The sequence below is a fragment of the Lampris incognitus genome, chromosome 21, assembly GCF_029633865.1.
Source record: "Lampris incognitus isolate fLamInc1 chromosome 21, fLamInc1.hap2, whole genome shotgun sequence".
NCBI lineage: Eukaryota > Metazoa > Chordata > Actinopteri > Lampriformes > Lampridae > Lampris > Lampris incognitus.
Window position 1 is genome coordinate 15,075,954 of NC_079231.1, and position 16,690 is coordinate 15,092,643.

General features: G+C 47.7%; 1 protein-coding gene across 1 annotated transcript; it reads left to right on the forward strand.

The window, feature by feature from the left end:
* The first annotated feature begins 421 nt into the window (after window positions 1-421).
* On the forward strand, window positions 422-14,316 carry dusp27 (dual specificity phosphatase 27). Its single transcript, XM_056301461.1, has 6 exons — window positions 422-455; window positions 2,514-2,695; window positions 3,319-3,437; window positions 7,880-8,111; window positions 9,050-9,267; window positions 10,981-14,316. Exons 2-6 carry the CDS (start codon window positions 2,547-2,549, stop codon window positions 13,815-13,817), a joined length of 3,555 nt encoding a protein of 1,184 aa, XP_056157436.1. The 5' UTR covers window positions 422-455; window positions 2,514-2,546; the 3' UTR covers window positions 13,818-14,316.
* The last annotated feature ends 2,374 nt before the right edge of the window (window positions 14,317-16,690 follow it).

Below are 16,690 nucleotides of genomic sequence, written 5' to 3' on the forward strand. Positions count from 1 at the left end.
AATGTCCTTGAATGAGATAAAGAGTCTCTGCCAAGTCTGGTGAAGGAAAATAAATTAAAATTTTACAAAAACAAATTTTCTCTCCAAATAGTTATAGTAAATCATCAGAAAGATTAGAAATTGTGTGTGTGTGTGTGTGTGTGTGTGTGTGTGTGTGTGTGTGTGTGTGTGTGTGTGTGTGTCCATGTGCCTCTCTTGAGTGGCAGTCGCGACATCACGTTGGTGGGACAGTCCCAGAGAGAGAAGTGTGTGTGTGTGTGTGTGTGTGTGTGTGTGTGTGTGTGTTTTGGGGGTGGGTTTAAGAGGGCTGCATGGTGGGAGGGTGGGGGTCAGGGGTAGGGTGGTGGTAGATGAGTGACAGGCCCCAGGGGCTCTCCAACTTTAGGTCCTTGTATCATTCCCACCGTCATCACTGAGGACGTCCAAACCCACCTTTGGAACAAGCCCCGACAGAGGTAGGAAAGACAGATGCTGTGTTTGTATGAATGGTAATGTACAGAACTAAAGGGCTCCCTTTTTGTCAGTGTTTCTGAGTTTCAGTCTCGCTGTTGGTGTGTGTTGTTTTTCCTTCCCTTAGGGTGTGTGTCTGGCCTTTCAGTCTGTTGCACCACTCAGCCCTGACAATCTATGGGGCAGCTGTCGTTGGGGGCTAAATATAGATGGGCTCGCGGGCTTGATATTACCCTGACTTAGTCTCATACACGTACACATACACACACACACACTGATATAAACTCACAAATTCACAAGCACATACTCATAGAACAACAGCCTGTAAATCATATTGACTGACTGCCATATTGGTTGTGTGTATGTAGCTGTTGTTTTGTGTACTTGACTCTATGATGAAGGTTAAACACTAAGTTTTGACGTATGTTGTGAATGATGAGCAGCAACAAGTCTCTCAGCCGGTCATAATGGTTTAGCGAGTCTTTGCATGACCCAGTCCCTTTCGGTTTCTACCTTTCTGTCTATCTGGCACGCTTTCTGATGACTATAAACTCTTCATCAATATTCTTTGATCAGAACCCGACATGTTTTTGTCAAGTCATTGCAGCGTAATTACACATAAGCAACCAAAACTTGTGTCTGTAACCGCTGCTGCGTATTTACAGGCTGCGCTCATAATCCCATAATAGGACTGGTGTGATTTGCCTAAAATTTGGCTTGGTCTGATCTCATTGAAAACAAATAGGAACCAGACCAAAATATCGAATTCAAATGCTATGTGTCATTATCAAAACCTTCTTTTTTCCCACACCTTGGCTGTGACACACTCAGTTTCTAGATTAACGCATCTGGTATTTTTCTTTAATGTGATCCTTACACATTTTAAATAAGACCTCCTCAGAGAGTGAGACTAGTGTTTTCGTTGAAAAGTAAAGAGAGCTTGGGGGGGTCTTCTTTTTTGTACCTCTCCCAAAAAACCCATAACCCCAGTGCACCTAGCAGTTAATTAATGCTTTGATATTTGATCCCAGCAAGTACGCCCATGGTAAACCTTCACCATTGTTTAAAATCAATCCAGTCTTCACGAGAGTCCCTGTGAAAATACGAATTTAGGGGATGGATTTAGAGAATAGCCCACCATTTGGTCTCCTTTTTTTATTTATTTTATTTTGTGGGGGGGGGTCCCCCCCCTTTTCTCCCCAATTGTATCAAGCCAATTACCCCACTCCTCCGAGCCATCTCGGTCACTGCTATACCTCCTCTGCCGATCCTGGGAGGGCTGCAGACTACCACATGCCTCCTCCGATACATGTGGAGTCACCAGCCGCTTCTTTTCACCTGACAGTGAGGAGTTTTGCCAGGGGGACGCAGCGCATGGGAGGATCACGCTACCCCCCCCCCCCCAAACGGCTGCCCCGACCGACCAGAGGAGGCACTAGTGCAGTGACCAGGACACATACCCACATCCGGCTTCCCACCCGCAGACACGCCCAGTTATGTCTGTACAGACGCCCGACCAAGCCGGAGACAACATGGGGATTCGAACCAGAGATCCCTGTGTTGATAGGCAACAGAACAGACTGCTACGCTACCCAGATGCCCCCATTTGGTCTCCTTAATCACATTATGAACATGACCCCCGTGCGCTTCCATTTGTTTACATGTACATTCATGTATTTCGGTAGTCTGCTAAATGGGGTATGTAAAAGATTAAGGTACACTATGGATGAGTTTCACCTCAGTCTTACCTGCAATCCTCTTATCAGACCCTAGTGTAGGGCCTGGTATTGCAAAATATGGCACACACATACATATAGCACACCCCTGTTTCTGTTACGCCTCTAATATTGCTCACATGGAACTGCTCATACTCATATTTATACTTATTATATCTAGTTTTTTATTTCTAACCCTTATATCTCACTTTGTACACGTGTATGTTATATGTAACTGAGAGCAACGCACCAAGTCACATTCCTCATCATGGGATCATGCTCGGTTGATGAAACTGTCTCTCTCCCACGTCAGTCGTTCTCACGAGCATGTTTCTCTTTCTATCAAAGGGATCTGGCTGCTGACCCAGTCCTGAGCGACACATGATGGAGGAAGGAGGGATCCCAGTTGCCATGGCATCCGAGAGCGAGAACACGGAGCGCGGGGATCAGACGGTGCCCGATGGAGATGAAGGAGGCAGCAACGTCAAAGTCATCCAGTCTCATTACCTCCGCTGTCCCTCCCCCAGCAAGTAAGGAGTCTGGAGAGTTGGGGGACATAGGATGTCACATTTTACAGCAACATAAGAAAGAGCTTTGAAAATGAGATATCTACACTTAATGTGTGTGTGTGTGTGTGTGTGTGTGTGTGTGTGTGTGTGTGTGTGTGTGTGTGTGTGTGGCTGGGAGAATGAATTTTCTCAAATATTGCTGGAATTTGTGGTGACAACATTGGTGTCCGTCTTCTTTGGAAACCTACACTTATGGTTATTACCATATCAAACGTGGGTGTAAATGCCTTGAGTGAATTGTAAAGATTATTTCCAGAACTGCTCTGGGTCAAAGGTATAGCGTGTCTTCACATTACTCTTTCCCTCATGTCTTATGTATGGGGAGGAAGCAGTTCAATGGACTGTCTTGATTAAAGCATTGATATGGTTTGGATGAACACTGTTTCTCTAATACCTTATATGTGGATTCTTCTAGCAATCAGCCTATGGTCGTTATCAGTTTATGACTATAAGATTAGTCTGCATGGAGATATAGTCTGTATCTCACTCACTCACTCACTCTCTCTCTCTCTCTCTCTCTCTCTCTCTCTCTCTCTCTCTCTCTCTCTCTCTCTCTCTCTCTCTCTCTCTTGCTCTCTCTCCAGTTTCTCCACATCATCTGAGTCCAGGTTCTCCATGATATCTGGTTCTGACGCTGAGAGCATCTTTATGGAGCCCATCCACCTCTCCTCTGCCATCGCTGCGAAGCAGATCATCAATGAAGGTAAGAGCGATGACAGGGGGGATTTAAAGGTGGCATCGAAATGCTATGACATTTTTTTTATTCCAGTTTAGTTTCTTCTTGTTTTTCCTCTTTGTGACTTCCTTTTGTAAAAGTATATGGTCGTTGAGCTTGACAGTGGTATTCTTGATAAACGTATCTGGATGAAGAGAGTGCATCAAGACTGAGGCGGTCAGTTGGAAGGACACACTGAGGAAGGAATTCTGGTAAACCATGTGTTGTTTATTGTGCAGCACAAAAAACAAACCAAGAGGCCGTCCAGGTAGCGTGGTGGTCTATTCCGTTGCCTACCAACAGAGGGATCGCCGGTTTGAATCCCCATGTTACCTCTGGCTTGGTCAGGCATCCCTGCAGACACAATTGGCTATGTCTCCGGGTGGGAAGCCGGATATGGGTATGTGTCCTGGTCACTGCACTAGCGCCTCCTCTGGTCGGTCGGGGCGCCTGTTCAGGGGGGAGGGGGGAACTGGGGGGAATAGTGTGATCCTCCCATGCACTACGTCCCCCTGGCGAAACTCCTCACTGTCAGGTGAAAAGAAGCAGCTGACGACGGCGCATGTATCGGGAGGAGGCATGTGGTAGTCTGCAGCGGGTGGAGGGGGTGGAGCAGCCACTGGGACGGCTCAGAAGAGTGGGTTAATTGGCCGGGTACAATTGGGGACAAAAAAGATGAAAAAAATCAACAAAACAAAACAAACCTGACGTTCAGCCTCGAAATTTTCCCCAAAGTGGAAACAGTTCAGTACCAAAACAGTCTCAATAATCAACAGTCTTTATCCATCCTTTCCAACTAATTCCTGTTTTTAGGCCACTCCAAGTCCAAAGTGACAGGGTGTCCATAAGCTTCTCTCATCTTCTGCTTGAACGTTAACAAAAATGTAGACGGGAAGATCCATCAGGGACAGGTTCGCCCTGTGTTCAAACCAAAGCATAAACCACAAGTAACAGCAAGATTTAAATAGATAAAACAACACAGACTATGTTTAAACTGCAGGAAAATCAGATTTGCCTAAAATCCAATCTGCTGGACTGTCTACTTATAGATAATTTGTTAGAAGTGATCAGGTCAAATTTGTGCACTCAGAAAATACTGAGGTTGAAATATGCAGCCGTGTTTCCCACTGCGGTCACAGCCTGGCGTCACTGTGCTAGCAGCATTGCAAGTGACATAAAGGACAGATCAAAGTCCAACACGAGCACCCAGACCGAGACACATATCTAGAAATTAAATCTGAATCGCATTACAGACCATCAATGAATGAGGTTTAAATCTGATTTGCAAAAATTTCTGAAGTTTCCCAGTTTTTTTGTTTTTTGTTTTGTTTTTTGTTTTTTTGCTGTTCAGACTTGAGGAGAGCAATCTGATTACAATCTGGATATGCCAAAAACCAGATCTGAGCTGCCAGTCTGAACATGGCCGTGTTGACTGGATACAAGAGGCCGACTCAATGGACTTGCACTGGACTATATTAAAAGTTTGAACTCGTGATTCTGAAAAAGATTTGCTCATAGTAGTTTAAAATGCATTCTGGGTAATCAGACAGCAGTCTGATTTGGTTTGACCACATGAAAGTTCAGCTTGTAAGTGGACCAGAGACACACACAAGTTGGACTGTAATCCAATTGCTTAATGGGACACTTCACACCAAAATAAAAAATACTTGTTTTTCCTCTTGCCTGTAGTGCTATTTATCCATCTAGATCGTGTTGGTGCTGAGTTTTGGAGATATTGGCTGTAGAGATGGCGGCCTTCTCTGGGAGACAATGGAACTGGATGGTACTCAGCTTGTGTTGCTCAAAGCGCCAAAAAAATATGTTTGAAAAACTCAACAGCAATGTCTCTTTCCACATATCATGTCCCGGTTACTTGAGAAAATCCACAGACCTTGTTGCTAGCATGTAGGAAGTACTTTCTTAGCCCGAACTACACCTACATGAAACTGTTCACTACAAGATCTGTGGATTATCTTGAGTAACCAGGTCATGATTTCTGGAGAGAGACATTGCTGTTGAGCTTTTCAAATGTTTTTTTTTTTGCACTTTGAGCAACATGAGTGTCATTCAGTTCCATTGTATTCGAGAGAGGGCAGACACCTCTACAGCCGATATCTCCAAAACTCGGCAACTCACGCCAAAACAATCTAGGTGAGGGGCGCCTGGGTAGTGGAGCAGTCTATTCTGTTGCCTACCAACACAGGGATCTCCAGTTCAAATCCCCGTGTTACCTCCAGCTTGGGCAGGCGTCTCTACAGACACAGTTGACCATGTCTGTGGGAGGGAAGCCGGATGTGGGTATGTGTCCTGGTCGCTGCACTAGCACCTCCTCTGGTCGGTCGGGGCGCCTGTTCAGGGGGGAGAGGGAACTAGGGGGAATAACGTGATCCTCCCACATGCTACGTCCCCCTGGTAAAACTCCTCGCTGTCAGGTGAAAAGAAGCGGCTGGCGACTCCACGTGTATCGGAGGAGACATGTGGTAGTCTGCAGTCCTCCCCGGATCGGCAGAGGGGTGGAGCAGCGACCGGGACAGCTCGGAAGAGTGGGGTAATTGGCTGGATACAATTGGGGAGGAAAATAAAAGAAATAAAAAAAACAATCTAGATCGATAAATAGCACTACAGGCAAGAGGAAAAACATGTATTTTTGATTTTGGGGTGAACTGCCCCTTTAAATCACTCCTAAGTGTCCGCGGATGTGGCTTCCTATGCATCGCTAATGGGAAAGTTACATTCAAGGTGACTCAACAAACCGAACCCCTTCAGAAGAGATTGGTTAGTGTATTAGAAAAGCAAAATCAAATACCAGCTCTCCTTCATTATCAGTTCGAGTATCGAATATGGTTTCTAAATTGTCATCAGATATGAGTATACTTTGAGCGCTCAAACCGTGTCCGGTTCAGCATTGAACATACTTGTGATTTCTAAGCCCACATTCAGCAAGCTTAATCTCTTTTAACAGTCTGCGAATTCCTATAAAAGAATCTTTCATTTCCATAATATTTCATTATGGTGTGGCGAGACTGAAATGTTCTCATGTGAGATGTGGTGTCCCGCAGATTGAGGAAATAAATTCTCCCACAGTATCCAACACACACACGGCCTATTACTGCAGCGGGGGAGAGGTTCTTAAAGTGATGATATATTAGCCACTGCAATACATAATGCATGATTGCTATGGCTGCAGAAAAATCTTTCATACATGTCCAATTTTATGTTCATAAAAGTTAGTTACTGTGTGACTGTGTGCTTGTGCTCTTGTAACTACAGAAGTTATGAGCCATGTGCAGTTTAATGGTACTACGCTGGGAAAAAAATAATCAGGAAAGTGTGTGTGTGTGTGTGTGTGTGTGTGTGTGTGTGTGTGTGTGTGTGTGTGTGTGTGTGTGCGCACTTGTTGTTTTTCCCACGTGTCCATGTGTGCATGCTGCTATATCCAAACACTCCCTTATGTAAATCAGTTAGCTTTATGGACCACTGTCCACAAAACACACATGGGTTGAGCATGGCACTGACACAGCTCTCAACAAGGATTTGATTTCCTTTCCTGCAACCACATGTTTAAAATATTTCTATATGAGGGGTAGCGTAGCGGTCTATTCCGTTGCCTACCAACATGGGGATCACCGGTTTGAATCCCCGTGTTACTTCCGGCTTGGTCGGGCTTCCCTACAGACACAATTGGCCATGTCTGTGGGTGGGAAGCCAGATGTGGGTGTGTGTCCTGGTCGCTGCATTAGCGCCTCCTCTGATGGGTTGGGGCTCCTGTTCGGAGGGGAGGGGGAACTGGGGGGAATAGCGTGATCCTCCCATGCGCTACATCCCCCTGGTGAAAATCCTCACTGTCAGGTGAAAAGGAGTGGCTGGCGACTCCATATGTATCGGAGGAGCTATCTGCAGCCCTCCCCGGATCGGCAGAGGGGGTGGCGCAGCAACCGGGACGGCTCGGAAGAGTGGGGTAATTGGCCGGGTACAATTTGGGAGAAAGAAGGGGGGGGGGCAAAAAAAGACTCTATTATCAGAGGGATACATATATCACAGCAAAGGCACCTTAAAGGTAATTTTTCAAGGGTATTTCAACAGCTTGGTGAGAATTAAGAGACGCTTATTGTTTATGAAGTTATCTTTAAAAGTAGTATGCATAAATACATTTAAAAATAAAGAAGAAAATAAACAATTGCTAATTTCATCCCTATATCAGGAATCGGGAACATTTGTTTGTCACGAAATGTAATTTCCCCCAGCCCACAGCAGGGCAACACAAAGACAAAAACACATCCAAAACCTACAAGAACACTTGTCAACAGTGCAGCCAATACAAGTGGCGTGTCTTCCACCATTTGGATTGCTTGGCTGAAGTCTTTTCCTTGCATAAATTTCAGTTACTCAACCTGATGATGGTGGTGATGACGATGATGATTCCTTCGCAGAGCTGCCACCTCGCAGTGTGCGGGTCGAGTCCATCCCAGAGTCCATGCTGGAAACTGCAGAACAGCTGATGGTGGAGGACCTCTACAACCGGGTCAAGGACATGATCGACGACCGCAGCCCGTACAACACCCCCTGCGTCCTGGACATCCAGCGGGCCCTGGTCCAGGACCGTGTGGAGGCCCCCATTAATGCCGTGGACGAGGTGTGGCCCAACATATTCATAGCCGAGAAGTGAGTCTTAACAGGTCGACCTCCTTCTCCTCAGCTCCCAGTGTGTTTTTCTGTGGGGGCCTGTATTTGCACCCTGGGCATTCTGACATGTATGTGTATATATACGTATATGTATGCTAACAGGTATGAATAGTTTCGAACGTGTCTATGTGTGTATGGATTCATCATTGAGGGTCGGCGCAGTGGTGTTGTGCTTGTCGCTGTTGCCTCGCAGCACAGGTTTCGATTGTTTCATTTGCATGACATACCCATGTCTGTGTCACGTGCAAGTCCAAAGAAGTGCACACCGCTTTCAAGATTTAAGTTTACTGACACGCATCAATATATACCACTCAACCATGAGCTAGTGTTGTCATTTATTTGGCTGAAATAGTTTTTCTTGACTAATTGGGACTTCACTTTTAAATGAACACCCATGGGGTGTCTGGGTAGCGTAGCAGTCTATTCCATTGCCCTACCAACACTGGGATCACCGGTTCGAATCCCCGTGTTACCTCTGGCTTGGTCGGGCGTCCCTACAGACACAATTGGCTGTGTCTGCAGGTGGGAAGCCAGATGTGGGTATTTGTCCTGATCACTGCACTAGCGCCTCCTCCGGTCGGTCGGGGCGCCTTTTTTGGAGGGGGAAATTGGGGGGAATAGCGTGATCCTCCCGCGCGCTACGTCCCCCTGGTGAAACTTCTCACTGTCACGTAAAAAGAAGCGGCTGGAGACTCCACATGAATCGGAGGAGACGTGGTAGTCTCCAGCCCTCCCTGGATCGGCAGAGAGGGTGGAGCAGTGACCAGGACAGCTCGGAAGAGTGGGGTAATTGGCCGGATACAATTGGAGAGAAAGGGGGGAGGGGGGGTCCAAAAGAGAAAAAAAAGAACACCAGTGCTGCATGGGTCAAACTTAAGCTAATGAAACACGAGTTTACGGTCTCTTGTTTCTTTTAGATCAGTGGCGGTCAACAAAGCTCGACTGAAGCGCATGGGGATCACCCACGTCCTGAACACCGCCCATGGCACAGGCGTCTACACAGGCGAGGCTTTCTACACCGGCATGAATATCCAGTACATGGGCATCGAGGTGGATGATTTTACAGATGTGGACATCTCCCCTCACTTCCGGACGACGGCTGAATTCTTAGATGAGGCCTTGCTGACGCACAAAGGTGGGGTTATCTGTTTGTTCATCCATCTGTGTTTGGGTTGTCGTTTGCCCATTTGGATTTGTTTTTTCATCGTCTTTCGGAGTGAGACGATCAAATCACCTTAGGTTTCCCTTGTCTCAGCTGAACAGTGTGCATTTTAATCATGGTCATGATTTCCTTTGTTTCTGTGCAACTGAACTAAACTAGGCTAAACTAAATTAAGCCAGACAAGACTAAAGTAAACGACATTAAACTACCCTAGTCTAAACTCAAATACACTATGTACATCAAACCTGACAAAGCAAAACGGGAATAAGCTACACTAGACTATAAAATACTCAACACCTGACTAAAACTAGACTACACTGGACGAAATCAGCCTAATTTAGCTCCTTTCTGTCCTTTTGTCTGTTTGTGTTCTGCTGGCTAGTGTATTGATGTGTATATTTTTATTTTTGCTCTTTAGAATTAATTAATGAGAGATGAATTCAGATCCGTCCGTTGGAAGGTGGCTCACATGGAGAAGCCAAATAATCCTTATCAGTCTAATATGAATTCATGGTTGGAGGTCACGTGCGAGCTAGTCCTCTGTCCATACATATCTTACATGCCTTTGGCACTCGATAGATTAGTAGATGTCTTATCACTGGCATTTGGAATGATTGAGCAACAAATTCCCATTATATTGAATTGCTCACGTCTCTCTGCTGTTTTAAAGTATGAGCTGTGGCTTAAAGCACTCATCCTTCCTCTTGAAATCTACTTCGTGTAATTAAAGCGCTCATATGACGAATGGCTGTGACGTCTCCTTAGCTAATCAGGTGGTTGTTGATGCGGCTTTTCAGAAAAAGACATGTAGCCCTCCCACCAAATGCTCATTTAGATAATGTACATAGGTAGTAGTACTTTTGTCCTACAAACTGCCACAAATACATTAAAATGCATGGGAGGGGGCGTCTGAGTAACGTAGCGGTCTATTCCATTGCCAACCAACACAGGGATCACCGGTTCGAATCCCCGTGTTACCTCCGGCTTGGTTGGGCATCCCTACAGACACAATTGGCCGTGTCTGCGGGTGGGAAGCCGGATGTAGGTATGTGTCCTAGTCGCTGCACTAGCGCTTCCTCTGGTCGGTTGGGGTACCTGTTGGGGGTGAGGGGGAACTGGGGGGAATAGCATGATCCTCCCACGCGCTACGTCCCCCTAGTGAAACTCCTCACTGTCAGGTGAAAAGAAGCGGCTGGTGACTCCACATGTATCGGAGGAGGCATGTAGTAGTCTGCCCTCCCTGGATCGGCAGAGGTGGTGGAGCAGCGACCCAGACAGCTCGGAAGAGTAGGGTAATTGGCCGGGTACAATTGGGGGGAAAAGGGGGGGGGGGGTCCAAAAAGTAAACAGATGAATTGACTTCCTTTATGCTATTAGGTGCTCTTCTGGGTTGTTGGTCAGCTAAAAACATGATTTGATTCAGCACCAATTTATTTTACAATGTTAATGTTAAGCATCCAGTCAGTATTGGATGCTAAATTGAAAATGAGCAGTCAAAACTAGACCTATTTCCAATCACAAACTTAACACAAGGATCCTGTATAGTTCTGCTCACAACAAAGTCACGCAACAGTTGTGCTTTGCCTCTCTGATGCTATGTGTCCTTGTTTGTTTTTTTTGCTCCTACTGAAAAGTAATTGTGCTCAAATTGCAGAATAATTGATGAGAACTTTTTCTTACCTGCAGGTAAGGTACTTGTGGACTCTATGATGGGCATGAGTCGCTCTGCTGTCCTGGTGGCATCCTACCTCATGATCTTCCAGCACATGACCATCATGGAGGCCCTGACAACACTGAGGAAGAAACGTGCCATCAGTCCCAATGAGGGCTTCCTGAAGCAGCTGCGAGAGTTCAACGAGACACTCATGGAAGAGCGTGACGACGATGATGACACCCTCAGCCAGTGCTCCGTCATTGACGCGCGTGCCCGTGCTCGCATCTTCGGCGAGGGCGCTGTCAATGACGATGATGACGAGGACACGGAGGAAGAGGGGGAGGAGCGGAGCATGATGGGTGTGAAAGCACACTCCATCATGATGGAGGAAGAGGAGGATGGGGCCAGCGTCATGAGCAGTGTGGCCTCCAGCGCAGCTGCTACGGCCCTCAAGAGCGGCTGGACGGGAGTTACAAACAGGCCAGGCGACTCAGGAATGACGGAACCCCAAGGGGAGCTTGTCCTACCTGGGACAGAGGGAGCAGAGCACAGGGAGGAGGAGGATGATGGCGTGGGGAGCATGATCCGCGAGTGGCAGCGGAGGAATGAGAAATACCAGAATGAGGAATGGTGGGAGGCACAGCTGAACAGCGACACAGAAGATGAGATGTCGCTTATGGGGGAACAGCTGGGGAGGAGGACCAGGGAAGGTGCAGATGCCGATCTGGAGAGCATCACGAGTGAGGATGTCCGAGCGGTGAAAGAACGGGTGACGCGGCGAACCAGGCGACCGCCCTCTGACACCATGTCGACCTCAAGCTGCACCAGCTATTCCGACTTGTGGAAACAGCGCCTGAGAGAGATTGAGGAACAGGCTGCTGCTCGTTACCGCGTTAAAGATGAGGATGGAGATGGGGAAAGTACCGCCACAGAGGAGGGAGCAAAAAAGATTGACGAAGACTTGGAGAGCATTCTCTCTGACACCAGCTCCATGTACAACTTCTGCCAGAAGAACAAGGAGAAGCTGACGCCTCTGGAGCGCTGGCGCATCAAGAGAATCCAGTTTGGCTGGAACAAGAAAGATGGGGAGGATGGAGAAAAAAGCTCCATAGGAGGAGGAGAAGATGATGGTGAGGGAGAGGCTCGGACGCCGGCTTTGGAGGACGTCAACCTGACTGCCTACCAGACGTGGAAGCTTAAGCAGCAGAAGCGTTATGGGGAAGAGAATAAAGATGAAATCCTGGAGATGAGCCGAGGCGAGGACTCAGCCACGGCCAAGAGGAGGCAGAGGCGCGAGGAGCTCCTGGAGCGTTCCCGGAAAACCCTGGAGGAGAGCCAGTCCATGTGCGGTTGGGAGGCGGAGAGCTGCGTCAGTGGGGGAACCATTCCTCTCTCTGCCTTCTGGGCTGGAGCCGGGGTGGCGGGCCCACCGAGCGTCGCCAACGATGACAACATGTCAATGCTCAGTGGTAGGTCATCCGTCATTTCCTCCGTCTCGCAGGCTCGGAGTAACAGATCGACACATCCTATGGGTCCACCTCACCCTATAACTCCTGTCCCTCCCATTGTTCCGGTGCCGACTGTCCAGGGCCCCGGAGGGGAACCCATGGTCAACCTGGCCAGCATACAGAACTGGATTGCTAATGTGGTCTCAGAAACGCTAGCTCAGAAACAAAGTGAAATGAGCTTGCCTCCTCCATCACGCGCAGGGTCAGTGCTCAGCTGCGGAGGAGCCTCCAGTGTGGTCTCAAGGCGTGGCGTGAATGATGACAAAGCATCCATGTTGAGCGGGGCATCATACTCCAGCGTACTGTCCCGTGCTCATGCCGGGCGTACAGAGTCAATTCTCTCGGATGGCGGTTCATCTGGTGTCTCAGGGCTCACAGGGCCGGGCTCCAGCCTTGCCTCCAGGAAAACTAAAATCACCACCACCAGTGTTCCTCTGTACAGCCTCTTCCAAGACCATGTCAATCTAAGCAAGCTGGACTCCATGGACAAGGAGATGAAGTCTGAGATGAGAGACAAGATGGCTGTCTATGAAAAGAAGAAAATCCTGGAGGACAACAAACGCAGCACGCTATACAAGAAGAAGAAACCAAAGGACGATGAAGATGAGGAGGAGAAGGAGGAGGAAGAGAGAAAGAGGAAAGAGGAGGACTTTCTCAAGGAAAAGAAGAAAAGAGCTGAGAAACTGACGAGGAGCTATGGCCTCTCTGGGTGCCTGAATCTCAACACGGCACTGGAGAAAGACAAGAACACCAGCATCGACGACTGGCTGAAAAGCGTCAGGCCTCCACCGAGGAAACCCACCACAGACGGAGCAGAGCCCGACCCTTTGGAGGGCGCCTACGACGACCTTGATGCGTCCGCCTCCGAATTCGACTTCTCCAGTCGTAGGGCCTCCTGCACTGTCGATGAAGAAGAAGAGGAGGGGGAATACAACGTCACGTCCAGATACAGGTCAAGGTTTCACACAGACTCCTCGAATGGGGATGTCAGCCCGGAGCGTCTTTACCGGGGCGCCGGGTCACCTTTGGGAACAGACTTTGCCTCTAACGGATTCAAGCAGTCCACGAGATCATATGGCACTTACGAAGAGAGCCGCAACGGGACGAGCAGCTACCGCGACTCCTCCACCAAGACGAAGTTCGGGCACCCCTCACGATACGAGAGCGGTGGGACGGAGGGTGGGCGGAACCGAAGGGAGGTGGCAGGGGAAGAGGAAGAGGATGAAGTCGCGGCCTTCATTGCCCAGACCAGGCAGAGGATCAGGTCTCGGGCCACCACCACGGATTATGAGAGCGACGAGGTGCTCACTGCGTGGAGGGCGCAGCAGGAAACCAAGTTGCATGGCAGGAGCGAATCATAACAGCACGTACCCACGAAATGGGGACGATTTCCCTTTTGGTAGAGAGAAAAATAAAATGAGAAGTGATCCCAAATAGCGATACTGCTTAGCGAGAGACATCCACATGCAATTCTTTAATTTGAAGTTTGTCTCAAAAGCAGTTACGACACAGTGTTGTGTCCCGTTGATATGAATGACATTTATACCGTCAGAGAAATAAGCACCTTTCCCGCCTCTGTATTTTCTATAAGAGAAATATGCAGCATGCTGTGATGTCTTCTGGTAATGAGTAGAGATACTGTTGTTCCTTTCATTTATTCTAGATGTAACATGTAGGGTTTCTACACTTTAAAGGCACTCTCGCTCTCTCTGAATGTCCAGCTGATGTTACCATAATATGCTAAAGCGTCACGGGTCATCTACATATCTTCACAAATGATCCTGTGCAATTTCTGGAAGGAGAGGTCGATCCAGTTTCTATTGTTACAATATATATTTTGTTATCGCAATAAATTATCTGAAAAGACCGGCTTGTCTCGTGTTGTTGCTTTTTTTTTAATTAAAAACATGAAAAATTGTGACTTGGCAAGTCTTTAAGATGATCATATGTGCTTAATTGATGTGTGTGTGTGTGCGTGTGTCCGGATTGTCCCCCCCCCCCAAAAAAAAATGGTGGCATTTGAAAACCAAATGTCACCAGAATTGTCTGTTTTACAATTGATCCATATTAATTCGTTAGCCAGCCTGGGAGATCATTCATGACTAAATTAAAGTTAGAGAGGAAACAGCATTGCCTACCAACACGGGGATCGCCGGTTCGAATCCCCATGTTACCTCCGGCTTGGTTGGGCGTCCCTACAAACACAATTGGCCGTTTCTGCAGGTGGGACGCCGGATGTGGGTATGTGTCCTGGTCGCTGCACTAGCGCCTCCTCTGGTCGGTCGGGGCGCCTGTTCGCGGGAGGGGTGGGGGGGGGGTAGCGTGATTCTCTCACGCGCTACGTCCCCTTGGCGAAACTCCTCACTGTCAGGTGAAAAGGAGCGGCTGGCGACTCCACATGTATCGGAGTTGGGAGGAGGCATGTGGTAGTCTGCAGCCCTCCCCAGAGCGGCAGGGGGGAGCAGCTACCGGGGCTGCTCGGAAGAGTGGGGTAATTGACCAAGTGCAATTGGGGAGAAAAAGGATTTTTTTTAAAATAGAGAGGAAACAGCAACGGGGGGGGGGGGGGTTGTCAGATTTGGCAGAAAGTACAGAAAACAACAGCAATCGTTTGTGTTGCGTCCGTTACAGTGTGAGCCGAGAATAAGCAAGATAGCGCTTGTCTTTGCAAATGTTCTTTACTCATTACAGTAGTGTTGACAGTATGTTTCAGCATAAAAGCATGCATCTTATAAAAAAAAAAACAAGAGTAAATGAAAATGTGCTGTGAGTGATATACCAATTAGTTAACAACAGTTTTGCTATACACATGTTCCCAGTTGTATGGACGTGTGCCATAAGGTTTAGGCATTTTTGTCAGCCATGTAACCATCTAGTTATAATTTTCATGTGTCACAGCGCCATCTAGTGGAGTATTTTCCTATGGGAGAGGGAGTAAGTGGATACTATGACGCCACAAAATATTTGCTGTTTTTAATTAAAGACATGCTTGACGATCACTGATGGGTTAATTAATGATTTCCTTTGCCATGCTTTGGTTTTCATGGAGGGTTTTATGGAGGAGTTTCAGTATTTTTCGATACAATCAAATATGCCTTATTTTGTCAAACAAAGAGTTAAACTCCCAACCTAACCCCTAAAAAGTGAAAACAAACCTTTGTTAAACGTTTAAATGCTTCTTGCTTTTTACCCGCACATCTCTGTGTGTGTAACCTGTGAAAGAGATAAAAATGTGGTCACATGAAGAAGAAAAGAAGTACGGTGTCAGCATCGTTCCCCCTCACAATACCCAACAGCCCTGTGTCTACCGTGGAAACTACTACTTCCAAAGACCTGAAGTGGGGGACCAACATCAGCTCCATCCTCAAAAAGGCCCAGCAGAGGAGAGCAATTGAGGGAATTTGGTTTGCCACCCCAGATAGCAAAATTCCTGTGGGCTGGACCCGTCCCACACCCGACATTTATCTTTCTTTCATCCGGCCCACATACCACGTGGAATGACGGCACTTGGGCGGTCCGTTCCTGTTTGCAAGATCTGGGCCAGAACCGAGCCATAGCAATGCCGCATGTGCCACATATTTGCCAAAGGTGGCCCATATTTGTTTTGTGATATTTGGGCCATATTCACCGTTTACCACACAGGCCGCTTCAGGGTCACATCCAGATCACATGTTGCCCAGAGCACCGCATCTTTGCCAAAAAAAGGCCCACATTGGATTTGGCATACTTGGGCCATATTTGCTATTATACATGTGGGCCACTTCAGGCTCACATCCGTTTTGTCAGGGCCAGAAGAAGGCCATCACTGTGACATCATAAGTGGCCCGCATCCGGGTTGAGCCAGTTCTACACCGCAGTCATTGCATCTGTCCTGTGCACATCCATCATGGTCCGGTTCGGAGCAGCAACAGAACAGGATGGGAACAGACTGCAGCGAACAGTAAGGACAGCAGAAAAAGAAAAATCATTGGCGCTCCCCTGCCCACCCTGCAGGACTTGTACACCTCTAGAGCCCCGAAACAGGCAGGCAGAATCAGCACAGACCCCCAAACACAGGATACAGTCTGGTTTGATCTCTGACCCTCTGGTAAGCGCTGCAGAGCAATGTGCACCAAAACCACCAGACATAGCAACAGTTGTTTTTTTTCTCACAGGCAATCTCTCTTAGGACCACTTAACACCGACATGTCTTTATGCATGCTCCATCCAGGTAAGATGTCCAGGTAAGAATCCA

Bases quoted from the DNA above. Each gene is read 5' to 3' on its own strand.
- dusp27 (XM_056301461.1), top strand. From the start codon at position 2,547: ATGATGGAGGAAGGAGGGATCCCAGTTGCCATGGCATCCGAGAGCGAG. The intron at 2,696-3,318 runs GTAAGGAGTCTG...CTCTCTCTCCAG, and splicing joins CGCTGTCCCTCCCCCAGCAA to TTTCTCCACATCATCTGAGT. The intron at 3,438-7,879 runs GTAAGAGCGATG...ATTCCTTCGCAG, and splicing joins GAAGCAGATCATCAATGAAG to AGCTGCCACCTCGCAGTGTG.